Source organism: Falco biarmicus, chromosome Z, assembly GCF_023638135.1.
Source record: "Falco biarmicus isolate bFalBia1 chromosome Z, bFalBia1.pri, whole genome shotgun sequence".
Lineage (NCBI taxonomy): Eukaryota > Metazoa > Chordata > Aves > Falconiformes > Falconidae > Falco > Falco biarmicus.
In genome coordinates this window covers 76,732,807-76,760,371 of record NC_079311.1, presented here as the reverse complement: position 1 = coordinate 76,760,371, position 27,565 = coordinate 76,732,807, and the positions used below count along the sequence as shown (strand labels likewise).

The window sequence follows — 27,565 nt, the reverse complement described above, 5'->3', positions numbered from 1 at the left end:
ACATCCCCCAAATTAGATTGCAATTTGCTTGTGATAAAGGCATAGAACAACAATGCATCATCCCTTCTCAACTTGGCTCACCTAGGACAAAAGACTTTACAGTAGATGGGCTGCACTGCAAAACAGGCTGTGGCTGAGCTGTTGCTGCAGAGATCAGTCTGTGTGTGCAGGTGAACACGTGCTTGGTGCAAAAGTCCTTACGTTTTCCTTCACTATCAGTACATAAGCAGTCTCTCCTCCGTAGGAGTTTCCAGACAGACTGATAGGTGTTGGCAACAGGAGCCTTCAGTAAATGAAAAGCAATTGCAAAAGCCCTTTTTCTGACCATAGATCACATCTGGGAGCAATTGTTTGCTAAGCGTAAGTGACACAACAAGAGTTGGAAAGTAGGTACTCAGGGGGTTTCCAATGTGTCCTACTAACAAGATCTTTTGAAAAGATGCCTAATTAGAGCACCAGATATTTAAGATTGCACTCTTGTGTGCAAGTATTATGAACAGTACCCATGCACAGAAAATCAGAGTTTTGGAGGATCCTGTAGTGCCTATATGAGAACAGAAGAGTTATAAAAGACATAACATCTAGAGCTGCTTCCGTTCATTGCCAAAGTTGCATGTGATAGGTGCTGACTTTCAATACTCAGGATACAGGCATGATGAATTATCATCCTGGGTTTATAAGTGAGGGAATAAAGGAACATATAGTTACAAACTTCTCACACTGACAGCAATGAAAATTAATAACCACTAACCTGGGCAAATACATACACACCTAAGGATCCTGAGATGACCTTTCAAGTCACTGACAGCTCCCCTGATATCAGCCTTTCATAAATCCATCAAATTCCATATAAACAGAATTAGAGGTTTTCTCTTTCCTGGTCTTCTGAAGGCTGCTGTCTTGAAACTGATTTCTCTAGTGATTAGGAAGCATTACCACTGAAACCAACATGGAAGCACCCTTACAGGACCCATCTTTTTCCATGAAAGTTCTGTCCTCTTATTCTAAAAATTTTTGTCTCTACCACATGACGGTTGAATCTAGGTTACTGTTGGTTTTTACAGTTATACAGGTCTGTTAGTGTTGAAGTCTTACAATTCCTGGGAACAGTGAGTCTGGAGACACTAATCCTTTTCTTATTCCAAAAAGCAATCAAAGGCTCAGTGTGTTGGCACAGGCTCAGTTCAGGTACAAGGCATAGCTCTAACATGATGCCAGTGTGTTTCCTTGCATCACACTGGCTCCTCAGCCAAATATAAACATGATGTGGTTTTTTATTCTTGTTTTATAGTGATCAAAACCAATGACATGTTAGAATATAGCCACAACTGCAACTATAAATGTACATGGCATCCTAAATGCTTTCATACTCTGGTCTTTTAAAATGGTGTCATATACTATCCCATTTCTGTTGGAAACACCCCTCCTGATGCATCTTTACACTTCATCAGCCTTTTTTCCATTAAATCACATCTGTAGGACATGGTCACTATGATTAAGGATTATATTAATGATTTACTACTACACTAATACTCATTTATATTATATTGCTTAGTAAAATGAAAACACTGAGATTGTTTATTGATCTGCTTTTAAAAAAATCTTATAACCCAAAAAGAAGTAAATAGAGAAGTTAGACTTTGGACTTTACTCAGATTAGTGGATTACCATACCCAACAGGTGTAGATTTGACAAGGTAGCTACTATGGTTTAACCCTGGCCAGCAACCAAGCCCCAGGCAGCTGCTCAGTCACTTCCCACTCAGTGGGATGGAGGAGAGGATTGGAAGAGTAAAAGTGAAAAAACTTGTGGGTTGAGATAAAGATAGCTTAACAGGTAAAGGAAAAGCTGTGCACGCAAACAGAGCAACACAAGGAATTCATTCACCACTTCCCATTGCAGGCAGGTGTCCAGCCATCTCCAGGACAGCCGGGCTCCATCACACGTAATGGTTACTTGAGAAAACAAATGACATAATGCCAGATGTTCCCCCCCTTCCTTCTTCTTCTCCCAGTTTATATACTCTGCATGACATCATATAGTATGGGACACCCCTTTGGCTGGTTCAGGTCAGCTGTCCTGGCTGTGTCCCCTCCCAGTCTCTTGTGCCCCTCCAGCCCTGTATAAACATTACCCAGCAACAACCACAAACATCAGTGTTTATCAACACTGTTCTCACATCAGAGCCAAAACACAGCACTGCACCAGCCACTAAGGAGAAAGTTAACTTCATCCCAGCTGAAACCAGGACAGTAGTACTTGGGAAAGATTTCAAATATCACTGTTGGCCACTGCCGTTGCCTTGAATCTACTTTAAGTTATGTATTTCATAAAGCATGTTTGATGACTAGTGACTGAAAAATCAGGTCTTTATTGCAAGTGCAATACAGAGTTAAGGCACCTAACTGATGGCACACACCTCTCAAAACCATGGCCTGGGCCCCACAAAGAACACCATACTGATGACCTCTGGTGCACGGAATTTATATGGATGTCACAGTACCACTGCACATTGACCCAACCAGGGTGCTTACAGAACAGATCCAACATGTTTTTGTACTCTCATATTCAGAAAATAAAGAGACAATGGAAATGAAGCCATCCAGGAACCACTGCCTTCTAGGAGGTACGTATCAGCAAGACACCTATTGGCATGCTCTGATGTCCAATACCAAGGGAAGCAATGGAAAGAAGAGATCCTGGCATAAGGCTGTGTGCAGTAAAGCTGTGTGCTCTGCCTAGGCTCTTGGCTGCTAGTTCCCTTCCCCTAGAAAACTGAACATGAAAAATATACCATGGATTTTTGTAGTCCAGCAAAAAAGTGATTCTTACCATACTACAGCTGCCGCTATTGATCTTAGGTCGTGGAAGTCTACCTTTGCACATGTCTGTTATAACCAGACTGGAAATGTCTGCCCAGATCCGTTGCCACCAGTGCTACTCTGAGAATGTGATGTGGGTTTAGAGGCTTGCATTATTTGTGTTGCCGAACCGCCCCAGCCCTATGGAGTCTACCGCCGGTATATAAATTTAGCCCATCTCTGAGAGACATGATTTTCTCAAAAAGGATGCAAGATGTAGACAGAGATTGAAGGAGCACAAAATTAAAAAGGAAAAAAAAGATTGATCACACATGGATCAGACAGAAGGGCACGTAGTTACACAAAGAGGTAAAGCGTGGTGCTATTGGCCAAAGTCTGAAGATACTTGCATATTTTTAAGTTTCATCTTGTACGTGCTAGAAAACATAAGCAAACTCTTCTACACAGGACAGTGAATTTGTCACTGCAGTTGAGTTGTAAGACTTCTGTCCCTAGGTCACCAATGAAATCTTTTGAGTATGATTTAGATTCCAGGTGGACTTACCAGGCAGAGACCATCCTTGTGGTCAGTGGAAAGAGATGCATTAGTTTGAAACTCACCAAATTAGGACTGAGGGTGGGGAGGAAAAAAAACCCACCAATTAAACTCTGAAAAAAACTTTGAAAAAGCTCGGGGAAAAAAAAAGTGCTCAAAGAGGTAGGATCTGAAACAAGAAAGACATAGAACAGACACAGGCAGAAGTCAGCATGACAAGACTGAGTGGTTCCAAAAGCCACAAAAAATTAGAGAATGCGATAGGAGCACACGGCTGAAAGTCCATGCAACACACAACAAAGCACTAAGTCTCATGTAACTGAAAGAGTAAAGAAAAGAAGGTGGCAGAGAAAATAAGCAGCTTTGTGAGCTTCTGCACAGCCCCACAGACTGATCCTGTAGACATCCCGCTTTCAAAGGAGGGTTTCAGAGAAGCAACGGTGACAAGATCTGAGTAAGTAGCCAATATACACATTTGGAAAACTTATTTTAAAGGAGAGGAATGAATAATGAGCAACACAAGATGATTTTATGGTAGTAAAGGTGCAAGATGAAAGACTAGAGCAAGAGGTGATGTTTTAACTGTTGCCACACTGAAAGCATGTTTTTTTGCTGCAAAGGAAAAGGAAGCTGCAGTAGCTGTCAGCAGCCCAGATGCACATGGAGGAGAGTGACCCCAAGGTTACAAGTCTGAGCAACAGGGAGGATGTGGCATTATCAAAATCAGAAGTGAAGGCAGATTCAGGAGAAAAAGTAAATTCTGTTTTGGCCAGATTAGGATTGATATCAAGGCAAAACAAGCAGGATTATGTGTCAGGGAGGCAGTCATATACGCAAGAGTAGATGAAACAGAGCAGAGAGTTTAAGAATTATTGGCAGAGAGTCGACAGCTGAATCTGTATACTGGATGTTGTCATCCAGGAACATGGGTACAGAAATCTCCAGGCAAGTCAAGGAGTGACTAAATCCCTTCCCTGCCACCTCACAGAGGTTCCTACTTAGTTCCCAAAGAAATAATCTAAAATAGTGCTGCAAAAACATGCATTAAAAAAACTGTCTCTCCATAAAATCTAAAGATCATACTGTTTCTAAAACTAGGGCAACCACAAAATGAAAGTTAACCTGAACAATAACTTTAGCTAAACTTCAGGTCACATGCATTTAATATAATGAGATGAAGAATATGAAAAGGCCATTCATAATGGAATTCATCGAGTTAGGAATGCCATGCTTAGCTGCCTTATAACATATAATTAATGATCCTATAAAAATCCAGCAGTACGAACTCTCCCGGCTGCCCGCAGAACTGTTCTTTATGCTGGATAGGGCAAGCAAGCATCTGCTTCCACAAATACTGCCCTTTGAGAAGCTGAAAAGCTTTTTTTGCCCCGCTCCATCAGGGACCACGCTGCCATTTCCATGACATACTGAGCTTTGAACCATTACCCAAAGTCAGACTATAGCATTTGGCGACCCAGTACACATCTGTCATGATAGATTGGTTATTGGTGAAATGTTAAAGAAAAAGTCATTAACCCTTTTCTATTGCTCCTAATACTCCACCTTCCTCCAGATTATTTATAATCCCCACTAAACCCACCCTCTTTTTATAGTCTTTTAAGACAACAGAGAAATACGTACTGTCTGGAGAGATGTCTTGCCTTATACCACTCCCAACCATTTGGTACAACAAAAGATGTTCTCTCTCTATCAAAAGGCCTGATCCCTCCTGAAGCCTTGATGCTCAGATTCAAGGTTAAAGGATTAGGGCCTGAAGCACTGAGTACCAGAGGAAAGGAAGCCAAATATCAAAAGAAACACAAAAATCAATCCTCTTCACCACAGGAGCAGTGTGAAGAACAAATCAGCTGGGCTGAATGTAAAATTTTCTCTGCGTGGCTCTCAAAAATTAGCACTGTTATAGATGTAATGGGCAGTTCTGCAAAGCCTCAGCACCCATGCAAAGCCACAGAGTTCAGCTCAATGCATGAGTACAGTCTGGAAAGTTTTATGTCAGTGGCAAATACACAGAGTCCACTTCAGTGAAAGTGAGAGCTGGAGAGCAAGCGAGAGCACGCGTGCCGTTATCTTTATATGTCGCCTGTACATCTGCAAGTGGCAAGATCTAATATTTACTGGAGTTTGCCTTTTGCTTCTATTCTCTATTTGCTGAAGTGCAGCCAAGGTCACAAAAGGGGTGGGGGAGTGGGTTTTAGCTTAGTGCAGCTGTGATCATGGCCAGAACAGCAGGGTACAGAGGATTTCTTGCTTAACTTTGTAATACCAATAGCTTTTGTTCTTAGTCCTGCCCCATCAGTTCTGATATAAGCTTTTAAATGGCATGAAAGTTGTGCGGGTGGGTTTAAAATCTCCTAATTTAAAACTACCTTCCAGAACATTTTGTTTTATAAGTTTTTTCATAACTTTTCCAACTCAGAAATTTCTGGGACATATGAATATCTAGATTAAACATCATTTTCTCTTCATCCAAGATTACATACAAAAATAAAAAGTAACAAAATGATATGTCTGAAAAAGTAATCCACTCCAATTTATAAAAATAGAATTCAGGTTTTCAAAATTCAGTCAGTAAACTAACAGTGTCTACATTTTCCCATAAAGGAGGCATCTGCAAATGACTTGCAAAAATGTCTCTCACTGTCTGCAAGTGTTGGCAAGGAACAAACTCCTTCAGAAGATACATGAATTTTAAATATTTCAACCCAAACAAAAAAAAGATCTCCAAGCATTTTCAGTTCTAGTATGTGATATTACAGAACTATACCCATGCAGAAGACTGGCAGGAAATGCAAGTTTTGTGGAAATACTAAAACGCTTGAATTTCAGCAAGCCTGTTTTCACTGATTGCCATCCTACACTTAGCAGTTTTTCTAACATCAGAGTTCCTGTCCTTTTTGAAGACCTCACCTACAGGTTGCCTCCTCCTGCCTGCAGAAACTACTTACTGTTATCTCCTACTTACATCTTACTTATACCTCAAGTCTACCAGTAGGCTTCCTGGTCAAGGTTACTTTGGACTGTAGTGAAATGATGTAATACTGCTGCGTGCAGCACACGTGATCATGGGAACAGAATCATCATAATTCCAGTAACTGTTAGACAGGCAGCTTCAAAACCCTGTCGCAGTTGAAAGTAAACCTGAAAATGAGATTAATGAAGCAACCAGGTCAGCAGAAATGAACTCCTTGCTCCCCGGTCTGATAAGGATCACTGACTACCTCAAAAAAAATTTGAAAAAAATAAAAATGAATGCACAGATACACGGAAAAAATTGCCACACACACCCATTCAGCAATATGCTTTTAGTAACCACATAAGAACAAAAGCCCTCACCCTGCGCAAGAAAACCTACCACCTTGGAGCCTGCACGTGGCACCAATGGAGCAGAAATGTTTATCTAACTCCGACTGTACTCTCCTGTTACGTCTCAACAGACTCCAGCAGCCACCTGTTGCAGGGATGCTGTGCCTGTATGTAGCCAGACAATGCCATGAGAGAAAAACTCGTATCTACACCTAACTCAGCATTTGCACTATTCGCAGATCTGCAAGCACTTTTTTTTTACCAGACAAACCAGTGTTCACTCCACATATATTCTATCTAAAAATGATACAAACTTCAATGTAAAATTATCTAGAACAAGAAAGTAATTTGGTGTTAAAAGGAGCACTAACACGTGAGTAAGCAGCTTCCAGATACACAGATTTTATGGGCCATTTGCAAGCACAGTTGATTTCAGCCCGATTTAATGTGCCAGCCTGCCAAAACAGCAAAAAGATGAAAAAAAAAAAAAATATCACAACAAAGTGTATGCAATACATTCCTAAAAGTTTTGCCAAGTACTATATAGACACATCTCAAGAGACCAAACACAACTCAAAGATAAACTGAAGCCTGGGAGGTCTTGGGACAAGCAGCCAGTTGTGGCATTGGTAACAGCTTCTCCCCCAGAAGCTCCGGACAAGAGTAACAGGGGGTGATGCTGGCCAGCATGAAGAACTGACAAGAAAACTCCAAATGGGAAACAAAATGGATGCTACCATTCCCACCTATTTTTAAATACCAGTTCTCTTAAAAAACGGGGGTAACGGGGCTAGTGCAGGTCAGGTCAGAGGTTGCAGAGCATGTGATTTGTATTTTATTTTTAAGTTAGTTGAGCGGGGCAGGGGCGATTGTGTGAACAAACCTGGATATGCCTGGGACAGCAGGGGGAGCTGCGAGTCTGTGTTCCTCTGCATGTCTGTTTAATTGCATTGACTGTTTGGACAAAAACACAGAACTATGCTTGCACATCACCATAGAAAGATGCCTGCATGTCTAACAAGCCGCAAACAAAAATCGAGTTCATAACAAAGCATTAAACAAGGAGCAAGAGATAATTGTCACCTTCTCTCACAAGATAATAAAAATAGTTACACCATAAACATAAAAATCTTTTAAAAGACCCCTGACAGCATTCCCTCCTAGAACTATCACCATAGCAATAAGCATTGAAATACTGGGAAAGTACTTCTGAATTCTGTATTTGGTATTTTCAACTAACTAAAAATACAAACTGGAAAAAATACACATGGGTGACTTAGAAGGAAGCACACAAACATAAAAAGCCTTCAGCAAAATTAAAGGTGGCAAATTCCACCTGCAAATCTTTAACAGTCCAGGAAAGAAATCCTTTAACCTGGTAGCATACATTGAATGAATGCCTGCAGATAACTGCAAACCCATGCAGTAGCATATCCAACGACTATTTATAACATTTTGCACAGGTCCACGTAGAGGTGCAGTGGCAGTACTGTGTGAAAGCTGAGGAAGAGATGCATGTTACAGAGAAGGGAGCAGAAAGCTGTACTGGCACAGCAGCACGGGAAACCTGAGAACCAGAAAAGCAGAGTACCTTATATGTTAAGATTTAGGCACACAGCAGAGCTCTGGGGAGGGCCGCCTGCAAAGTAGCAAACCGTATCTTCTCTAGTTGGTGCTATTAAATAAGTCTTATTTCCATGACACGCAGATCCACACTTAAGATGAAATAAAGGAGAAAGGAGTGGATTGTTTTAAAATTCCTCTCTCAGATACAGACGTCAGGAGTACACACAAAAGCAGGTGCCGGCTGTATTGATCCTACTGAATACGCATGGAGTGGGTACTTGAGCATGTACCAAGCATCTGCGTCTGGGAGATGGAAAGTGCTTTGTAAAAGGCTGTTTTATGCTAAACAAATGCATCAGGTTATGTTTTTATTTTGAATATTTTAAAGCATCTTGTACACTGGGGTAGACTTGAACAGAAATAATACAGACAACCAGACAACTTGCCATTAATTGTGTAAGTTACTGTCTCCATAGCTGAAAATTGGCTGTGGGCTCACTTAGCACTCCAAGCCACTGAAAACCATCCTCAATAAAACCTGCTCTGACTGCTGCACCTCAGAGAACTGGAGATCTTGCATCTGAAGACTCGTCAGGTTCCACTAGCCGGCCCAGATGCATGCAGCTAAAGGAACAGACATATTTCTTTCCAGCATCTCCTCAATACAATACCCAACAGGGAAGTGACAAATACAACATGGACCACCAAAAGAGGCTGAGATACACAACACTTTTTGACTTTGATAATGAAAAAAACATAATGGCACATTTGGAAGAGAAAACAAAACAAGCATCCATTAGAAAATTTGGTTGTGTTTGTAGTAGTTCCTGAGACAAAAGCTCTCCTTTTCACAGACAGACTACGATCAAAATCTGTGTCAGAAATCAAACTCTGTACTGTATTTGTTTGTGGAATCTTTTTTTCCCTTTTCAAGGAGGTAAAAATTAATCCCTACAGGAGATGACAAGATGCCTTTTAAAGTACATACCTCATTTCTGACTACAATTACCTTTCAATAGCCTGGCACAGCTGCATGTGCTTTTGCTTTTTGTTTTTCATTAAGGGCTCCTCTATTATTTGGACCCATCCTATAGCATTTATGCCTGGCAGTGATGCACATTCCCTTGCCTACAATTCTTCCCACAGATAGTAGAGAATAAATTGCAATTAGATTTTCGTAATTGCAGATAATTAACTCAAAATGAGCTGTTAATTATAAAAAAACCTATGTTTTTCAGTTCCTGATTATATTATTTTACTTCTAAACTCCAATATCTCACTTCAGCAAGTTTAGTATTTGAAAGGACTTTCACCATTTCCTTTAAAACACCAGGATATTTTTAAGCTAAGTTTTGCTTATTTGAAGACTGATACCAAGTTGCATGGTGTGAGGTTTGCTGAAGAAGCTTTTACGCACAAACTGGAAGAGAGGGCTGGTTTTGCATTAGGGTTCTGACAGCATTTGCTGTAACAAGAATCATTCGGCAGGTCAATTAAAAAACAAATTAAAAGAAGAGAGAGAGAAAGACTTGTTAAAAAGTATATATTCCTGTATTCCTACCAGCTCTTCCGCCTTTTGAAGCTCTAGCCACATACTTGCACGCTCTCGATACTGAAGAAAACATCACTTACATATTCAAATGCATAAAAGAGACAAATGGACTTGTCTTCTGTAGCCTCTTTCAGCCTTACATTAGAGTAAATTATTTAGGGACCATTCATCTGGTAACCTTTGCAAAACTGAAGATGGCATATAGGAAGACAAACTTCCAAGTGTTTTGCTGCCAAACTTTGGAACCAGCTGGCATGGCAACTTGAGACTGCATGAACACTTTGAAAAATTACAGTAAATTAAACCAGGGGAAGAGGGGGGTGAGGGGGGAACCTTTTGAAATCTGGAACTCTCATCTTGTTAACGGCACAGGTTTTCCTCATTTTCCCTACTAGGCTATGTAGATTTATGCAGGTTTTTGGTAAACTGTTGCCAAGAAGCCCTACAGAAGTTCTAGGGTACATTTTTCCTCCAAGGGGCTTAATGCTACTGCAGCTTAAACATATCATGACTCTTGAATCTCTTTTGTTACAGTAATCACACTTTGATCACTTCAGTCTGTGTGAAAACTAAACAAAAAAGCACCAGAACAACAAGGCTATCCCAGTAACTCACACCAGCCAAACACCCGGTTAAGCAGTGAAGTATTCCAGGGAAACTAACACTGCCTGTTGTTCTGGAGAAAGAAGTCTCATCCCTTTTCAGTGAAGGGAGATCTCAAAAAAATAAAATAAACTCAGTATCACAATGTTAAAAAAAAAAAGAAGAAAAAATAAAGTATTGAACCCTTAGTTTATAAATAAATAAACGGTTCTTTCAGTAATCTCATAGTGGAGAGTTATTTTAAGGTCTTCCTTCTCTTGTCACTAGAGGTGCCATTCAAGAGACTGCTGCTTATCTTGTCCACCAAACAGGGAATTCTTTGGTCAAAAGAACATCTATAGTTAAAGCATACCACAAGAAGCTGTTACTTTTTGAGAAAGGAGAAAACCCCTGTCAAATCCAGTTTTTATTTGTGCCTTTCTAATAAGCCTGAAACTTCTTCCAGTGTTAACAGGAGAAGTGATAGGGTAGGACACAAAGAAAACACAATAATGTATTGATTCAAGTTTTAAATAGCACACAAAATTAAGATAAAGATCTAAATACTGGCATAACTCTACTTCCAGTTATTTCACTGGTAGTTTGCTCTAATTGCATTGAAGCAGAGGTGGAATTGTTTAATTTTTTTAAACAATCAGTATTGTTTGAGAAACAAGTAACTGTCACCAATTGTAAAAGACCATTTCTATGCTGGAGTTAAAAGATAGTGTATTTTTTACCGCACATCCAAATCAAGACTAAACTAAAGAGGTGTGCTGATGTTAATTAAAAAATAATAAGCAGTACTTAGAACAAAGAACAAAAGCTAAAATTTTATGAAAACTCCATTTTGCACTGGGCTAGCATAGCGCCCCTATGAGATGAGACACAAAACCCGATACCTCTACAGGAAGTCGACCCCTAAACCTTGAGTAATAACAGGTCAGCATAACTATTCAGTTCACTCATAAAACAACACAGCCAATGACTTCTACCTTTCCTGCAGAAAAAAAGCTCTTAATCTGAAACACACACATGAACAAATATACTTGGCAGCCAATAACACACTGTCATGAAGACATACTGACACTGTGAAGTACTTAGAAGTGAAGAGAGAAATTACCTTAGCTCCATGCTGTTGCCGTTCATCATCAAAGCAAGTTTTTCAAGTGCTTCATCAATGGGCACATCTTCTGAACCAGGAACGTGGCCTCTAAACCTGAAAGGGCAGAATTAGCTGGGTTTGGAGCTGGTCAAATCATCACACCAGGAACTCACCTGATGTGTTATGTGTCTACAAATTAAATACACATTAAACACAGAAGCTTTCACAATTGTTTTCACACTCTCAGGTAAACTTTTTCATTGGAAGGCTGACTTATGTCCAGTGCCTTTGCTTCTAAGGGTTACCGTTGGAAAGAGATTAGAAAAATTTCATTTACTTATTTCCAAGGACCAGCTCCCTTAAGAAAACGGTCACAGCATTCAATAACAACCATTTCTGCTGGGCTCAGATCACAACTCCAGCAGCACTGGAGCTCAAAGGCATTGCATCTAAACTACATACAACGTAGAATTAATCAGAGATTGTCGTGTCTCCCAAAAATACGGGCCCAGAGATGATGCTCCATTTTTAACAGATTACTTCACCTCTTTTTTTTTTTTCTTTCCAGTGTAGATAGAAAAGTCAACAACAGAGATGCTTGTGCCTTTGTATCTGAATAAAATTCCTGTTTCCAGGATTTACCCATATTTGCCCACTCTGCTGTGGCTGGCATCAGGAGTCACTGAACTTGCTCCCTTCCTTGCACACACACCATTTTTGACAGCCAAGCAACTATTTCATATATAGAGAAACTGCAGACTGAAAGTAGTATTCTCTCTTGAGGCTAAATAGGGAAATGTGGGAAATTAAAATGCAGTTATGATGCAGCGTGGCCAAAAAAAAAGGGATTAGTTCGTACTTCCACTGAAAGAGCAGAAGAGTTAACAGCCAGTAATTACAAACGGACAGACCTTTTACTTGTCATTCAATGACAATACTTCCAGCAGCTCAGAATGGACATTAGACAGCAATCCACCCATGCAGAAGGACAGACAAAAATAAACACTATCTGGAAATGGATTTTTGCTGTATTGTTTTTTTAAACTGTCATGATGTTAAGAGATCAACTAGGTTAGAGCCTCCTGACAATGAAGCAAAGGGTATTTGAGCTTAGCTAAACAAATTTTTATTGTTTGTAGTATATAAAATTACACCGTTATCAAGTGCAAAAATGAATTACTTCCCTAGAACTGAAACAGAACTGTGATGCCTAAGAAATTTACCTGTAAATATCAAGCACTTAATTCTAAAAGACTGATTATTTTTTTTTAAGAGCAAGCACATTTTATTCTAGTTGCTTTTCTTAGAGAGGTTATGGCAAATGTGCTTTCACCCACACCTCTGAAAAAATACCGAGTCCTCAGGTTGACCATATGTGATTTTCTTTCACAGAATTCTTTTAGGTAACTAAAGCTCTGTAATCCATGAAAGTTTTTTTCAGAAAAAAATACGGCTACATTAGGTATAATAGTATTAAGAAGAACATCATTACAGATATATTTAAGGTCTATGCTTTTCTGGGCTTATGATGTCTCAAATGCTGAAAAATATTCATTAGAATAAAAAATATGAAAAAACACAGGCTGTACGTCCTTCATATGCTACTTGTTTTTCATTAGAGGGATGAATGCATAGAATTAAGGTATTTGATGATTAAGAATCCATCTGCTCCTACTTAATTCTCACCTGAAGTCATAATCCTTTGTTTGCGACCGCAGTCATTTTCAACACACACAACTGTGATTGCCTTTAAGACAGGTATTTTTAAAGCCATACAAACCCATCAGTTTCAATGCAAGATACAATCCAAAACAACAAACAAAAGACCACAGTAGTCTCTTTTAAAGAATTTGAAAAGTAACCGGGGGCTGTGACTAAGATAAAGTGATACATTCCTCCATGGTGGTTATAATACATGGATGTAGGAAATGAGTCACATGATGCGGACTCCTATGGGATGGTGTCAGCAGTTGCCATATAAAACAGCATCAAAACAAGCATTTTTGTGAACCCCTCCTAACTGCTCCTTCTAAAAGACTGCTGGATTGTTCCCTATCGCTGTCCCTTCCAAATGCCGAAGTGCCAACTCAACTGAGTTACTTACTCGCTACTTTAGTTTGCTTTGACCTGCTCCCATTCACTGTTCCTCTCCACTCTAGTAACACAAGATCAATCAGCCAGTTTCTCACATTTTTCCAGAGTCCCTATTTACATCATCAGGAAGGTGTTACCTCACTTCCTGCAACAAGCTCGTGGGTCTTTCAAGCAACATCCCATATTTCTGTGGTTATTGCCTTTCCCTTCTTCTAGTTTTGACCATGTAGCATGCCTCAGTCTTGGCATTCTCCCTTCCACAAACATCACTGGAAAGAAGATGTCCTTGCTAAGCAGAGCTCCCTTTCTTTTCCACATGGGGGGTGTGGGTGGGGTTGGGGGGGCAGGGAATCCTTGTATATATATAAGTATATATCTATATATCTATATATATATATAATTACCTTCATCTTTTCTGTACAACACACTTCTTCCAGTCCTTACCTAAGAAGGTGTGATAGTTCAAAGCTGACCTTTCCAGGAAAGAAGGAGGAATGCCACATCTACGTCTCCCACACTCACACTGCTCTCTTGCCAGATGCCTGCATACCTTCAAGCATTTGCACTAAGACCAATCTCTCTTTTTCTTCTGCTGCTCCTCTTTTCCTACCTAGTCTTTTAGCTCTACTTGTGCCTTTCTTTCTACCACATACTGGTTTCCTCTGCTGCTTTCCACAGCTGTCGTGCTGTTTCCAAACAGTATATAACATACTAAAAAGTCTCCTCTCCTCTGAATCACTGTTAGAATTTGTGCCACTGGTCTTGCCTATCTAATTTTATCAGTTCCATTCTCCCAATTTAGTTAACTACTGGCCATGTGTTCATTAAAAACTTTAGAATGTTTTTTTAAAATTAGAAATCTCAAAATCACCTGTTATAATCCATATGGGATTGGTGTAGTTGCTGCTGTTTTAGGAGCAGCTTTGCTTCTTGCTTAGCCAATAAATGTTGGAGTCGTTCCTTTTCTATTTCCAGGTCCATTTTCTGAAGAACCAGCTTCTGCCTTCTTTCTTCATACAACCTTTTAGCCTGCTCTGTTTCTTTATGCCCTGAGTCCATGCTGTCATTCAGCCCAGAAACTTGATAGCTCCAAGGTTTTTCAAAGGTTTTGTGAACTGGCCCAGTGTGTCTTCTAAGTACCTGGCTGACATGGTGGTTCTCTAGCACGTTCCCTGAGCTCCCTACATGCCTGCAGGCACAACCGTGACTCACTTGCTGAGGGTACATACTCTGAAATTCATTTGCTTTCTGGTCCATCTCCTGAGCTGGTTTTACATGGCGAGGGCTCCTCTGCTTTGTTGGGGAAATCATATTGTTACACTTTCTGTGCAGGCCATTTTCTATTGGGTATTCCTTCAGATGTTCCTGATGGTTGTAATGTATTTCAGTCACATAATCATGATTATTCCTGCAAGGCTCAGACAGTGCAACATAAGCTGGGCTTCCAGCATTTGGTGCTCTGCTGTTCTTATAAAAAGTTTGAGGTCGCCCAACACCCAAGTAGGAACCATCTAGCTCCCGTGGTGGTCGCTGGCATGAGCTCTTCTTACTGGAAACCTGCGACAACAGAAACAATTTCCTGTGAATTACCAAAATTTATCTTTGCTCATTAATTTCACTTTGTAAATGTGTTCTCTCAGAAACAGACTTGCTGCATCATGCTGATGGACATACAGCAAAACCCAAGAAAATGTTTATCAGAAGACAGACACAAATCTGCTATCAAATCTACATTTCATTCCATCTACACAAGTGTAATAAATGTAAAACTACTGCCTGCAGGATCCTCAGCATAAAATGAGTCGCTTCAGAGTATCAAGTAGTTGTGAGCATCTAGGGTTATATAAAATCAACTTGAAGAGTGGCAAAAAACATTAAATGTTAAGGTTTGAAAATGTTTAATTTTGAATACCAAGCCAAAAAATCCATTCAGCCACTATAAATACTCTTTGATTGGCCATTACACAGCAGGAGATTTGATGTAAAACATTTCACCTTGCACTGAATGGGATATTACTTACTGCTGGAAATTTGATGAGAGTTTTTGAAATATCTTTACAGAAACACAGATAAAAACCAACTACATTCTGTAAAAAATGGTTGTACATCAAAAGCTGTCATTTAAATACAAAACATGGTTAAATTCAGCTATAAACGTAAGTGATTTTTCAATTAAGCTGGGCAAGTGATTATACTCTGATAAAACTCCGAAGAAAGAAAGCAACTGTAATTCACATTTGTCAACCCAGCGCAAGCAAATTGTAGTGGTTTTGTTATACTCATGGATATTATGCAACAGACACCAAAATCCTACTTACATCCTGGAGTATCTTTGCACCATGGTTCACCTAGGCAGTCAAGCATTTGAGATTTTATGCACATCAGAACAGCAGTGAATCAGGCACTCACATTTCTTTTGCCAGACCTCTGCATTAATTTCAATAACGTACTGAATTTAAATTCCTCCAGCCTTTGGGACTTTCACAAAGATTTAATTTTTTTTAATTACAGAAGCCAGGTTTGTTAAAGATAACGATATCACTGCACTGAAAGTGGTTTAGCAGGGAAATTTGGTAACCACTGATGGAAAGAAAAGTATTATTTGTGCTTTGGCAACGCTTACATTAGATAGGTATTGTCCACGCAGAGTGGAAGGCAGTCAGCAAGCCCCAAAACACTAGAATTTAGGAATGCAAGTAAGCGTCCAGCTATGATTAGAAGAGAGATATAATCCAAATCTATGCAGTGTTTATATGTATAATTTAAATTCTTTTTTATAAATAAACAAAATACCAAATATACTCTGCTGCCCTTCAAGACAACCAATTACAAGATTCTTGTAGACTCCACAGAATGTAAATTAACGTGGATTAGCACCTGAATACTGATATTTTATTATTTCCAGTTTTGTGTATACAAATACATGCTCTCTGCCATGTGATTGAAAGCCAAGGATGTCATATTTTGCCCCAAAGGGCCCAGTGAGTTACAGACATTTGCATTAATGTCAGTGCTAAATGTCTGAGGAAAGTCTGGTGCTTGGACTAGGTGAAAAGTGCAGGACATTAAAATATTTTAAAGTCAGAGGGGCTGGCAGGGCAACTGAGCAGAAATGCAACATGCTGCCAAAAAGACAGAGTTTTGTTACTTATTATTTGTAGCATGCCATCCTTGTCAGCAATATTTTCTAAACAAATAAAGGCTACAGATCCCTTTTAATCTAAATTAGACAGTACATAAAGGGATGACCAGCAACAGGAAGAAATATTACAGAAAAGGGAAAGTAAGAGAATCCTGTGATTACATGTTGTCTCTCATTTTCCACCTCACCTGTTTCTGTGTTTAGGGCACCAACAGAGAGAGGCTTTCCAAGTGGCTAGTCCCCCAGTCCCTAGGACAGCAGATCTGAAGGTATTCTTAGAGGATCCTGTCAGAGCTGGCAGCTTAGGGTGTTCTACAAGCATACACCTACTCTTCTGCAGCCCATGAACAGAGGTAAAAAGGAACAGAAAAAGAAGACTCAAAAGATGAAGTCAGTAAGAATTTATTTATTTCAGGAGTTATTGACTGAAGACACAACAGAATGTTAAGAAATCCATGCAAATGAATGAAGATGGTACAAAATAATCATCAGGAGCAGGTTTAAGAATAATGGTCCACATCACAAATTAACTTCATGGCTGAGACTCTATTAAGAGTCTCTGAAGGCCCTAAAAGAGAGGTACCAGTTAGCATTTGTTGACCTTGGCTGCCATCAAATCTGCCCTGATGGTCTCAGAAACGGCATTGACATTTAAAGACTTCATAACAAGGCAGAGAAACTTTACTGTTATTTTACAGTTACAATATGTTTGCAAGGGGGAAAATTCTCATTAATGTCATCAAATGCGAGTGGGGTTTTTTTATTCCTTTAGAAGGAGGTCAGTTAGGCAGAAGACTGAGTTCCAGCATGCCTTTCACAGCTACTCAGTACTTTGCAGGGTTTAACCCTAAAGAAAAATTAACTATTGGGAGTCAGAAGGTAGTCAACAACACTTTTAACTAGTTGTGTTTTTCTGTTAATGCTTTAACTGAAAACTATAGCAGGATGGTAGAGGCTGCAGGGAGAATATACTGACATTTACACTTAGGAGGAATCAGATGAGAACAGACCACGTCATGACAGAACTGTAAGATGCAGACCAGGTGAAGGGGAAAAACAAACAAAACAAAATTCCAAAGATCACCCAATACCATGAGTCTAAAGACACATTAGCATAAGGAATTGGGTAATTTTACAAGATGAGTTTTAAGAAAGATATTGCCTACGGGACACATGGAAACCATGACGGACCATGGTGGAACAGCTGTGCTTTCCCCTCTGTGGAGCTCTTCCAAGCTTGCTGCACGGTATTTAAAGATACAACTTCCTTTAACTGAGGCTTAAACAAACTCAGATTGCTCCTTGCAACATATGGAGTTCAGATGTGAAACACTCACACGAAAACAAGAAGATAACAAAAGAATAATTCAAATAATCTTTAGAAGGGTTTAAAGAGGAAGACATGTGGGAAGCCCCACAAAATCTTTACTGCAATCCCAGTAATTTTTGTGCAGGGATTCAGAGAGGAGCTTAAACAAACATCCAGTCCTTAAAACTTCCTACAAACAAACAGTGCACCAGTTTTATGCATGCAGCATTATCATCTCTGCAAATTCTTCTTAAACGCAACTTGTGTGCTCTGCAGCGTTAACTCACAGCGCTAGCAGAGGAGACACATTTACAGACTGACTCCAGCACACAGAGGTTTGTACTGCAAGGGATGAACTAGTAACTGATCAGATCTTAGAAACTCAACACAGGCAAGGTCCTGACAGATTTCACTGGTGGTTCTGCATGTACAAAACATGTTTAAGAAACAGTTTGAAAGAAGTACCTCGAGAAGTCTTTCACTCTGAGGACAAAAGCTAGGGTCCTAGCAAGACACAGCGCTGTTACAGTGAACAGTAAAATTCCTACAGATGTTAAAAGCATTAAGAGTTTAACCCATAGCACCTGGGTTTGTAGTTTGTAGCTGAAATACATTTGAATACAGAAAAAGAGACAATGAGCTAAAATTCTTCTTAAATGTACCTTGAGAAAATTTCTCTAACCTGGACTTTCAACTCTGGCATTTCTTTTGATGGGGTAGAAACAGAGGGAGGAACATGCAGGTTCAGCACTAGTTCTTTGTGCTGATCTGAGCGGGAAACCTGGGGGAAGCCAAGAAGAATGAATAGAAGTAGCAACCAGAGGAGAATACAGAGATTTAAAGATAAGACATAAAGATGTCCATTTCTACATGGACAAACGAGAGGGTACCATACACAGAGACACCTTACAGTGCACCAAGGACACATATTAGTGACCTAGCTGACACACTCACTAAGGTATATATATCCTAAACCTGTAACTCAGTCACCACTAAGTATTGTCGATGTATGGGTCTCATCTGAATAAAGCTTGGCTTTGGGTCTGTGGGTCTATTGACAGCATAAGCACTTGGCCTTGTCAGTAGAATGAGAAGAATATATTGTAAATATGTTCAGGTAGGATACCAGGGCAACAGAAATGCCATTATAAGAACAATTATTTCAAATAATAGGACTATTTGAAGTGCATTATTAGTGATTAAGGAGCTATTCTTTCCAGGAGTCTGTAAGAATTTACCAAGGAGAATGTAAAAAGGTAAAGAATCTGAAGTAAATTAGTAGGATCTACTGAAGTCTATCAATTTTTTTTCTTTAAATCATATAAACCTTTAGTAAAATTGCTACTATAAGTAACCTAGTATCAGTCATTATAAAGTGCCCACATAATAGTTCAGCAACTGCCTCTGTCAGTACCTAAGATAAATACAGCAGATAACTCAGAAGGTAAGCCGACCATTTTTCAAGCAAGAAATAAAGCACCATTTTCTGTAGAAATTATGTATAGCTGTGATTGCCATACTCCACTGAATAAAACAAGTGGTCTCAAATCAAAGAAACTATGTGAATGACAGTCACAAGACTGTATTTTTCCTGTAAAAAATCTACTGAACTCAATATACTGAGCAGGTGTAGCAACAGAAAAAAAAAAAAAAAACAACAACAAAAACGAACACCACATCACAAAAAAGTGATTCTATAGCTGCTAGATGACAGCAGAGGAACACCTCCTATGTTTGTGTTGCCTTCGATTTTTTTTGCTCCTCTTTGTTAAGAGGTTTGAGCTTGGATGCCAGGTGCACAAAAAAACCTGCATTCAAAGTGGCATGTGAGCATTTGCTGGCACTCAGCTTTAAGTGTATATTTTGCATTCTTAAACATGCCACCCTTCTTCTCCAGCTACACAAATATTGTAGGTAATCTCCAACAAACGCTCCCATTTCAGATCAGCAAACTGGTTTTAACCTGGGTAATAAGGCAGTTGTTAATAATGCAGTCCTCCAAGAAAACTAAAGCGAGGTGCCTGTAGGTTGAGTATTGGAAGTCACTGCAAGCAGAATGCCCATTAAGCCCAAACAGTACCTACACATGGCAATGCAATACCTGACCACTCAAATTAAGCAAACATGTTTGCTTTCTGAAACGAAACTGTATTGTTTCTGTTTGCCCTATAGAAAAATGCCACTGTACTAATCTTGACAGCACCAGGTCTAACTATTAACATTCAATATGCTGCCAACATTAGAAAAACGAAAAATCACAATCTTCTGACTTCAATTTTTTACTTCTGCCCTTTATTTTACTGAAGAATCAGTAGTTCAAGACCTAGATAAATATTTCAAAAACTATACTATTTGTGAGCAGAGCAGGTCACTACCATTTCCCAGTGCATTTGGAGTTCATGTGAAATAAGGGCAGAAGAGTGATGAGCTGCATTTTTAACATGGGCATACATAGAATAGTTGTCTAGCTGATAGAGAATGTGTAATGCAACATCTGCACGATACACCTTGCCAAAGCCCATCCCAAATAAATGTAGTGCATTCTCCCTAGTGCAATTAACTCTCGCACTCTGGCAGGTTTTGCTAGAAGATCATCAAGGTAGATTACCTTCCAGCATATGAACTAAATACTTACAGGTGTTATATCATCAGTTATTACTTACAAACTTCTGCATTTAACAAGACATCCAGGCAAATGAATGATCTAATTTATGAATTATTTATAACAATTTCACAGCATGCTCCTGGCGTCATCCATGGCCTTTTCCAGGTCATATGACACCAATTAGAGCTGAATTTTAAATTATTCAATAACCTGAACTCTCTTGTCATTTAACATATAGATATCAATGCAGTAAACAAGTTAAGTCTAATGGGCCCTGGAGGTTTGCGTTCCTCCGCCCATCAGCAGCAGAGGCTGTATGCTACCACTGGAATAGAAAATAATAGAAAGCAGCAGCCAAAACCATTTGCAAGGTTTTAATAAGTTATTTTGGCTCCCTTAGGGATTTAGTATAACTTAACAAGCACTGAATCTAAAACATATTAAAGTCCTTAGCTATGTGCTTTTAAAACAAAATTAGGACATAGCAAAAGAGCAAGTCTGTCACTAACCCTAATTTAGGCCCTTGATTTGTAATGTAGTGGAAATTATGGAGTAAGCAAGATTTACTATGCACAACTCGTTACCTTCAGGCTCTCCTACAGTACAGCCAAAAATAGCCCCTCTGCTGATACATACACACATGTCTGTAAAGATAAGGCTACACACAAGGAAATGGAAATGTTAATTTAACAGCTATCAGTTGACAGGTGTACCTCACACTCCTTAGCAATTGGGTGGAGAAGGAACCTTCCATTCTTCTGTCCTAACAGCACTGGGGAAACTGCTGCTCTAGAAACCCATCCAGATTTCAGTATTGGCTTCAAGTTGTACCAATTCAGAGGAGAGGCTTAAGGACCTTTGCAGGACATTATAAAAAAATGGAGAGGGAATGTTACAGCCTACAAAGCATAGATGCAATAAAACACATTTTAAACCCATTGTTTTCCATGATGACTACAAGAAGAACAAGAAGCTACCAATAGCAAAGGCACCTGAGATGAACAGCGTTATTTAGATACCTGATTCCTCCTCAGTGTAAAGTTTGCAACACATGGGAAGCACACTACATCTTGGCTTCAAATCAGGTGCCCTCCAATATCTCATGAAGCCGTGAGCATGGCTTCATGACTGAAGGGAGGCATACAGACCCCTGATCTAGCACTGATCTAGCCTCAGAAGTCCAAAATGTATGGTAGAAAAAATCTGAGATTAGGTGCAGCTCAGTACAAGCCTAAACTGTGCCTTAGCACCAATGGATTTATTTTTGTAGTATCTGTGCCTTAACTTTCTGAATGCTGCTGTACTAAAGCCCAGATCCACTCCTGCAGATGGTTGCCTGCAGACCCCTATTTTGGAGGACCCAGTGACCCCACTCATGCATTCATGCATTCCCTTTGCACTCTCACTGCTTTGCAAGGATTAAAAAGTTTCTTGAGCTCTATCCAACAGCAAGAGGAAAAGATGGAAAAGAAGACGTTAAGTTTATCCTTTTAAACACTAGCAAGACATTCTCTAGCTACTGCTGTCAAGATGGATGCCAAAAAACCAATGATGTTGAGAAAACATCGTGCCAAGTAAGTAAAAACACCTATCCAAAAAATTCTAGCCAGATTAGGAAGAATAAGGATTTAGGTACAAGAACATAACATTGGATCTTCTGCCCCCCAAACTCATTGGGGGGGGGGGGGGTGGGGGGGGGTGGGGGGCGGGCACGGGGGGGGCTGCAAGACAGCTTTTGTAAAAAAAAAAAACTTTTTAAGAAAAATAGCAGAGAGGCAGGAAAAAAAGACAACTGCCTAATCTCACAGCACACATTTTAAGAATACACAAAAATAGCCATAAGGGATTTTATTTTGGTTACCAGCCAGATTTAGTTTCATTCCTACACTGGGCAGCATTTGATTATTTCACATTAAGGGTAGTAAAATGTTGGATGATAAGAGGGAAGTTCATACTGGTTTTCATTAAAGAGTAATATCCACCATGCATTTGGTCCTTCAAGGTAACATTCTCAAAGTTATTTTAAAAAGCAAACAGTTTTCTACTTGGAATCACAAGTTTAGCATATCAGGGGCTACACATGTTCCTGGCTACTGCTACTCTCTTTAGAATTCAATCAACATTTGCTCCAAAGTCATGTTTTCATAGCTCCAGACACAAGGCAAAAGGGCAAATATACCATGACCCATCTAAATAGCCCTGATTACTATGATCAAACGGAAGCCAGATACTTAATTGGATAAGAACGTGTAGAGTTTGATATGTGAAGATTACCAAAGGAGTAGACACTGGATCAGCATTTGCCAACATGTACCTCACCATGATGCCAATATCACCTCTTCCCTGTAAACCGCAGGGATAACTGTGGTGCCCATTGGCCACCAACAAATTTTAAGTAACAGCCACTGTTCACTCAGAAAGAGTACCAGCAAGTTTTATATCCTTCATGGGCTGTCTCCTGCAGAGTCCCTGGGGTATGGATGTAGGCTTTGAAATACTTTCGGTGCACAAAGGAAAAAAAAGTATGATATCTAAGAATTAAAAGCATTTTCAGAAGTAGGAACAGTGTTTTGAGGAAAAACAACCAGAAAGTTATTTAAACAATGCAGAAATCCCACAAAAGCAAAACCAGAAAAATCTTTTGACTTTAAGAGTGGAAAGGTGTGCCCAAGTGAGCGCATTCTGTCAGGAGTGTCCTTGCATTAACAGCCAGCCAGCATTTAGATTCTGCTAATGATCCCATCTCTGGGAAATAATTCATAAAAAGTAAACAGTAATTTTCATGTGCCTGCCCTTTTGATCTTACATTTGTAGGGAGTATCCTGAGGCTAGCTGTGGGCGCCCCGTGGCTCTGGCTGATTGACCTCTAATCTGCCCCTCCAGTAACGATCACGCCAAGGAATGACAACAAGAGTTGCAGACATTTCAGTGCAATCCCATTAAAGACAGGCTGACTCACTTCATCTTGTCAAAGAAGAAGTTTCACATAAGAAATAAAAGCTTTTTAGAAGGACTCTCTTATTTTGTAATAATGCTGTTCTTCAGAACAGAGACTGGAATAAGACTTAACACAGCAGCATCTGACAGTACATAGCTTTACATTAACCAGCCAAATGCTAGTGCAAGACAGAAAAACAGGCAGCCCCATGACTATGCATTAAATAGTCTTGGTAGCAGAAAATGAAGAAAATCCTCTAGAAGAATCAAGTCAGAACCACGGCACTTGACCTCTCCACATTTCAAAAAAGCATACGTGGCATTTATTAGAAAGTAGTTGTCTAAAGGCTTAGACACTGACTGCTCACTGTCTCATCAGCTCTGACATCACAGGTTGCATGATTTTTCCACACTAACCCACAGTAAACAGAAGGTAGTATACTTGGGGTAACTTCTGTCCCTGTCGCTAGGAATGAAGCTAAGAGATAAAACGGCCAGCCCGGAGCAGCTCACATGCAGAAACTTGCAGTGATGCCAAGACTTGCCATGCCAAAGCAACGCAATTATCAGGAACAACTTCTTTAAATAGAGGGGTGAGAAAACTACAAAGTAACCTGCTAGAGTACATAAAAATGGGAGCACAGACTATTTCTATTCTACAGTAATACTGGAAAAGCTTGTACACTGCCAATGTGCTGAAGGGTACAATGCAACATATAGATGGATGAACTGGTAGATAGGTAGCGTTGGATTTGCTACCAAGGTGCTTGAAACACGTGAGTCTTCTCTGAATCATGGCAGAACTCCATCACAGGCAAATGTTACATATATACTATGCTGCCAGTTCCTGCTTCAGTCTTTCCATAGTTAGTTCATGTACCTGTTTAATGATGCTTCTGTCAGATTCTCCTGCATTAACAAACACCCCATTTCTTAACAGAAATCAACATCTTCGTTTACAGTTACATGGGAAGTTCATGGAAGTGCAAATGGCACTCTACAGATGGAAGTAACATGGATATTTTTGACTAAGAACACATGTAGCTGGGAGTTCCGTGCAAAATACAACAAATCCTGAAGAAGTTCCACTAAGCACGTTCACAGCATGATATCTCATAGTGTGTTACCTGACCTGACAGTCTCTGTGTTGGACAGGTGCCCCCCTGAGACCTCTGAGCAGCACAGGTAAACTATCTCACTTGAGTCTGCAAGGCTCAGCCTCCTGAATGTAAAAATTCAAGGTCTTCTTTGCACAGAGGCTGTGATTTCAGCAAGAAATTAAATGTTTTCTATTTGGCAGGCTCACAGTATCTCAAACAGGTACATAAATTAGCTACTGAAAGATTTCAGGAAGAGTCAAATCAAGGAACAGGAGCAGGTATGGAGCAAATAACAATCTCTCATTCCCTGGGGCTAAGCCAGCTGTTACCTTTAGAAGCTCACCATGAAGACGCTGACTGCAGAATAGTCTTGCCACACTTGAAATGCCACTGAGGACGTCCCAGCAGACCTTCCGTCTACGGCTGAGATTCCTTAAGAGCTGAGGTCATTCTGCAGTGGGTTTAGTGCTGTTGAAGATAGCAACAGCTGACAGAGGGAGATGACCTCTGATATATCAAGGTACAAAGATCACCTTCCTCTTGACCCATGGAAATGATCTTTTACAGTTCTTCTTGACACCATAAAGTATAGCAATGTTATCACAGCTATTGTTTGCATAAAACGGTCCTAGATGTGTTGTAGAGCAGTTTGACAGTCCATCTTGACAGGTCTCAGCTGCAGAATATTGATATAAAGGCTCTTCTATAGTTACCATAGGCCATTAGGTTGTCTGAATGGACATCCATCACTACCAGCTTGTGTGAAGAACATTAAGTTAAAAGGGCATGACCAAGCATAAATTGAAAGGCCCTCCACAACTCCAGGGCAGCAGTGACCTTGTGAGGCAATTGCCTTCACTCTGAGACACTGCAGTACAGACAGACAGACAAAGTAACACACATCCATGGGTTTATCAAACCAATTTTAGTTTAGAAAAGCTCACATGTTTATGCATTTACAACAGCCTGAAAGGAAATCCTTGCACAAAGCTGGGCCTTATCATAAGCACACAAAAATATACAAAAGAATTAAATATGTGTTCTAGTCTTACATTAGTATTTAGCAAAATGATAATGTCCTGCTTACAAAGAGAAGGTCAGGGGACAAAGAGGGACAGTTTCCAACTATGAACACCTACAGTACAGTCTCTCCAAATTAGAATGGTGATGTAGACCTTCCATTCAATAGCGAACCATTATTTTATTGTGCTGTGACAATCAAAGAGCACTGGCTCTGTAGCTATGAGCAAGCATTACATACCCCTTTTGTGCTCTTCCCAACCAGAAACCAAACAGCTGTACATTACAAACAAACAAACAAACAACAAAAAAAACCCCCCACACCACCAAAAAAACCCTGCTCCACACTTGATAGCAATTAATATAGCAGATATATGACCTCCAAAATTTCACATTAATTATTCTCAAGTAGGGAACAAATTTTTGAATGTTTGGGTGTTTTTTTCCCAGGGAAAACTGTACAAGTTTGTATTTTTATATTTCCCCTTTGCTCTGGTTTATCATTCCCCAATTTGCAAACTCAGTCTGGATGGTAAGTCTGCATAAATGCAGAAAGCAGAAACAGCCCATGATTCAGAAAGCTGAGGGAGGCTGTGATGCCAAAAGGTATGAAGTTTTGAAGTTTTGACAGAATTCTAATGCAGAGTGGAATGTTCCTCTATCTAGGTTCCCAGGCCACTTCTTTGGACAGACTTAGCTAATAAATGTATTCTGAGTACCAGGCTTAAGCCGTCCTTATTCCATCTAAAAGAGCTGCACTTCAGCTCTCCTTCTTAAACTCTGAATTCAACAAAGAATAGTAATGCTTTGAGGCTGAAAATCTCTAAAACCACCCAGTGCCAACTTTAATAGGAGCAGAATTAGGTCAACAGTAAAATTCACTCCCTCCAGGAACAGAGTTGAACCATCCAGTTGAGCACAGAAGAAATTCTCACCATGTGTTTCCATATTTCCCAAGTCCCTTGGGATTTGTAAATACTAAAAAAATAAACTTTATATATATATATATATCTCCAAATATTGCTGTAGAGCAGAAAGCTCTACTTTACTGGAGAAGCAAAACAACAAAAAAGAGAGATTGAGCCTCCCTCACAGTTAAATATTAAATAAGTGCATCTTTTCAAGTGCCGCAAACCTGATGGGATAGAAGATATGAAGTTGCAAGTGATTAGAACAAGTGAGGTGGGAGTCGGGGGTGTAAGAAGGGCCAAGAGGAAAGCAAAGAGGAAAGCCAAATCACATTGGTTCAGTCAGGTATTTAAAATGGGTTTTCTTTAATTACCTGAACTGTAATACAAATTAAAACTGAATTTCTTGTTCACAATATATTCATTGGAGGGGAGGGGATGCAGCTGGCGATTTCCAGAGCAGTTCAAGCTAAAACAGACTCAGTTCTGCAGGACTGAACAGGAGCCAGTTTTCCTCCTTCTCAAAAGACTGAAAAGCAACTTGGCAGCAGAGAGTCTGAATGCAAGTTCCATCTCAGAAATACTTACGAAGCACAACAAACCTGTGGCAATTGTGACTGAACTCATTAAAATCACTACAGATTATTTAAAGCCCTCATGCCCGACATTCAGGTCCTTCACTATGCTTTAAATGCCCAGGAAAAGAAGCTGCAGACAGGGCAGAAATTAGGGCTTTAATACTGTGGCTGATCGCTAAACGACCAGTAAAAGGAGTTTGGTGCCCCACCATATTTTTGGCATGAAATGTTACACAGGATTGATTGTAGAACTTCACTTTGGTTTTTAAATCTTTTGCTTTCTGATGACAGAACTATTGATGATACAAATACCCAAGACCAGCTTTCAGTCTGGATAATGACCTGAAGCAAAGTAATCAGATCTCTTGGATCAGTGTCTGTTTCAT

General features: G+C 39.7%; 1 protein-coding gene across 3 annotated transcripts in view; it reads right to left on the bottom strand.

The window, feature by feature from the left end:
• The window catches only part of KIAA1328 (KIAA1328 ortholog), a 180,327-nt gene that overhangs the window by 44,905 nt on the left and 107,857 nt on the right, over positions 1–27,565 (bottom strand). For all 3 annotated transcript variants that reach the window (XM_056324509.1, XM_056324510.1, XM_056324511.1), the window contains 2 exons: positions 14,452–15,137; positions 11,505–11,600 (listed from right to left, as the gene is read on the bottom strand). In XM_056324509.1, the coding sequence (XP_056180484.1) occupies positions 11,505–11,600; positions 14,452–15,137 (782 nt within the window). The remainder of the gene's footprint in view (positions 1–11,504; positions 11,601–14,451; positions 15,138–27,565) is intronic.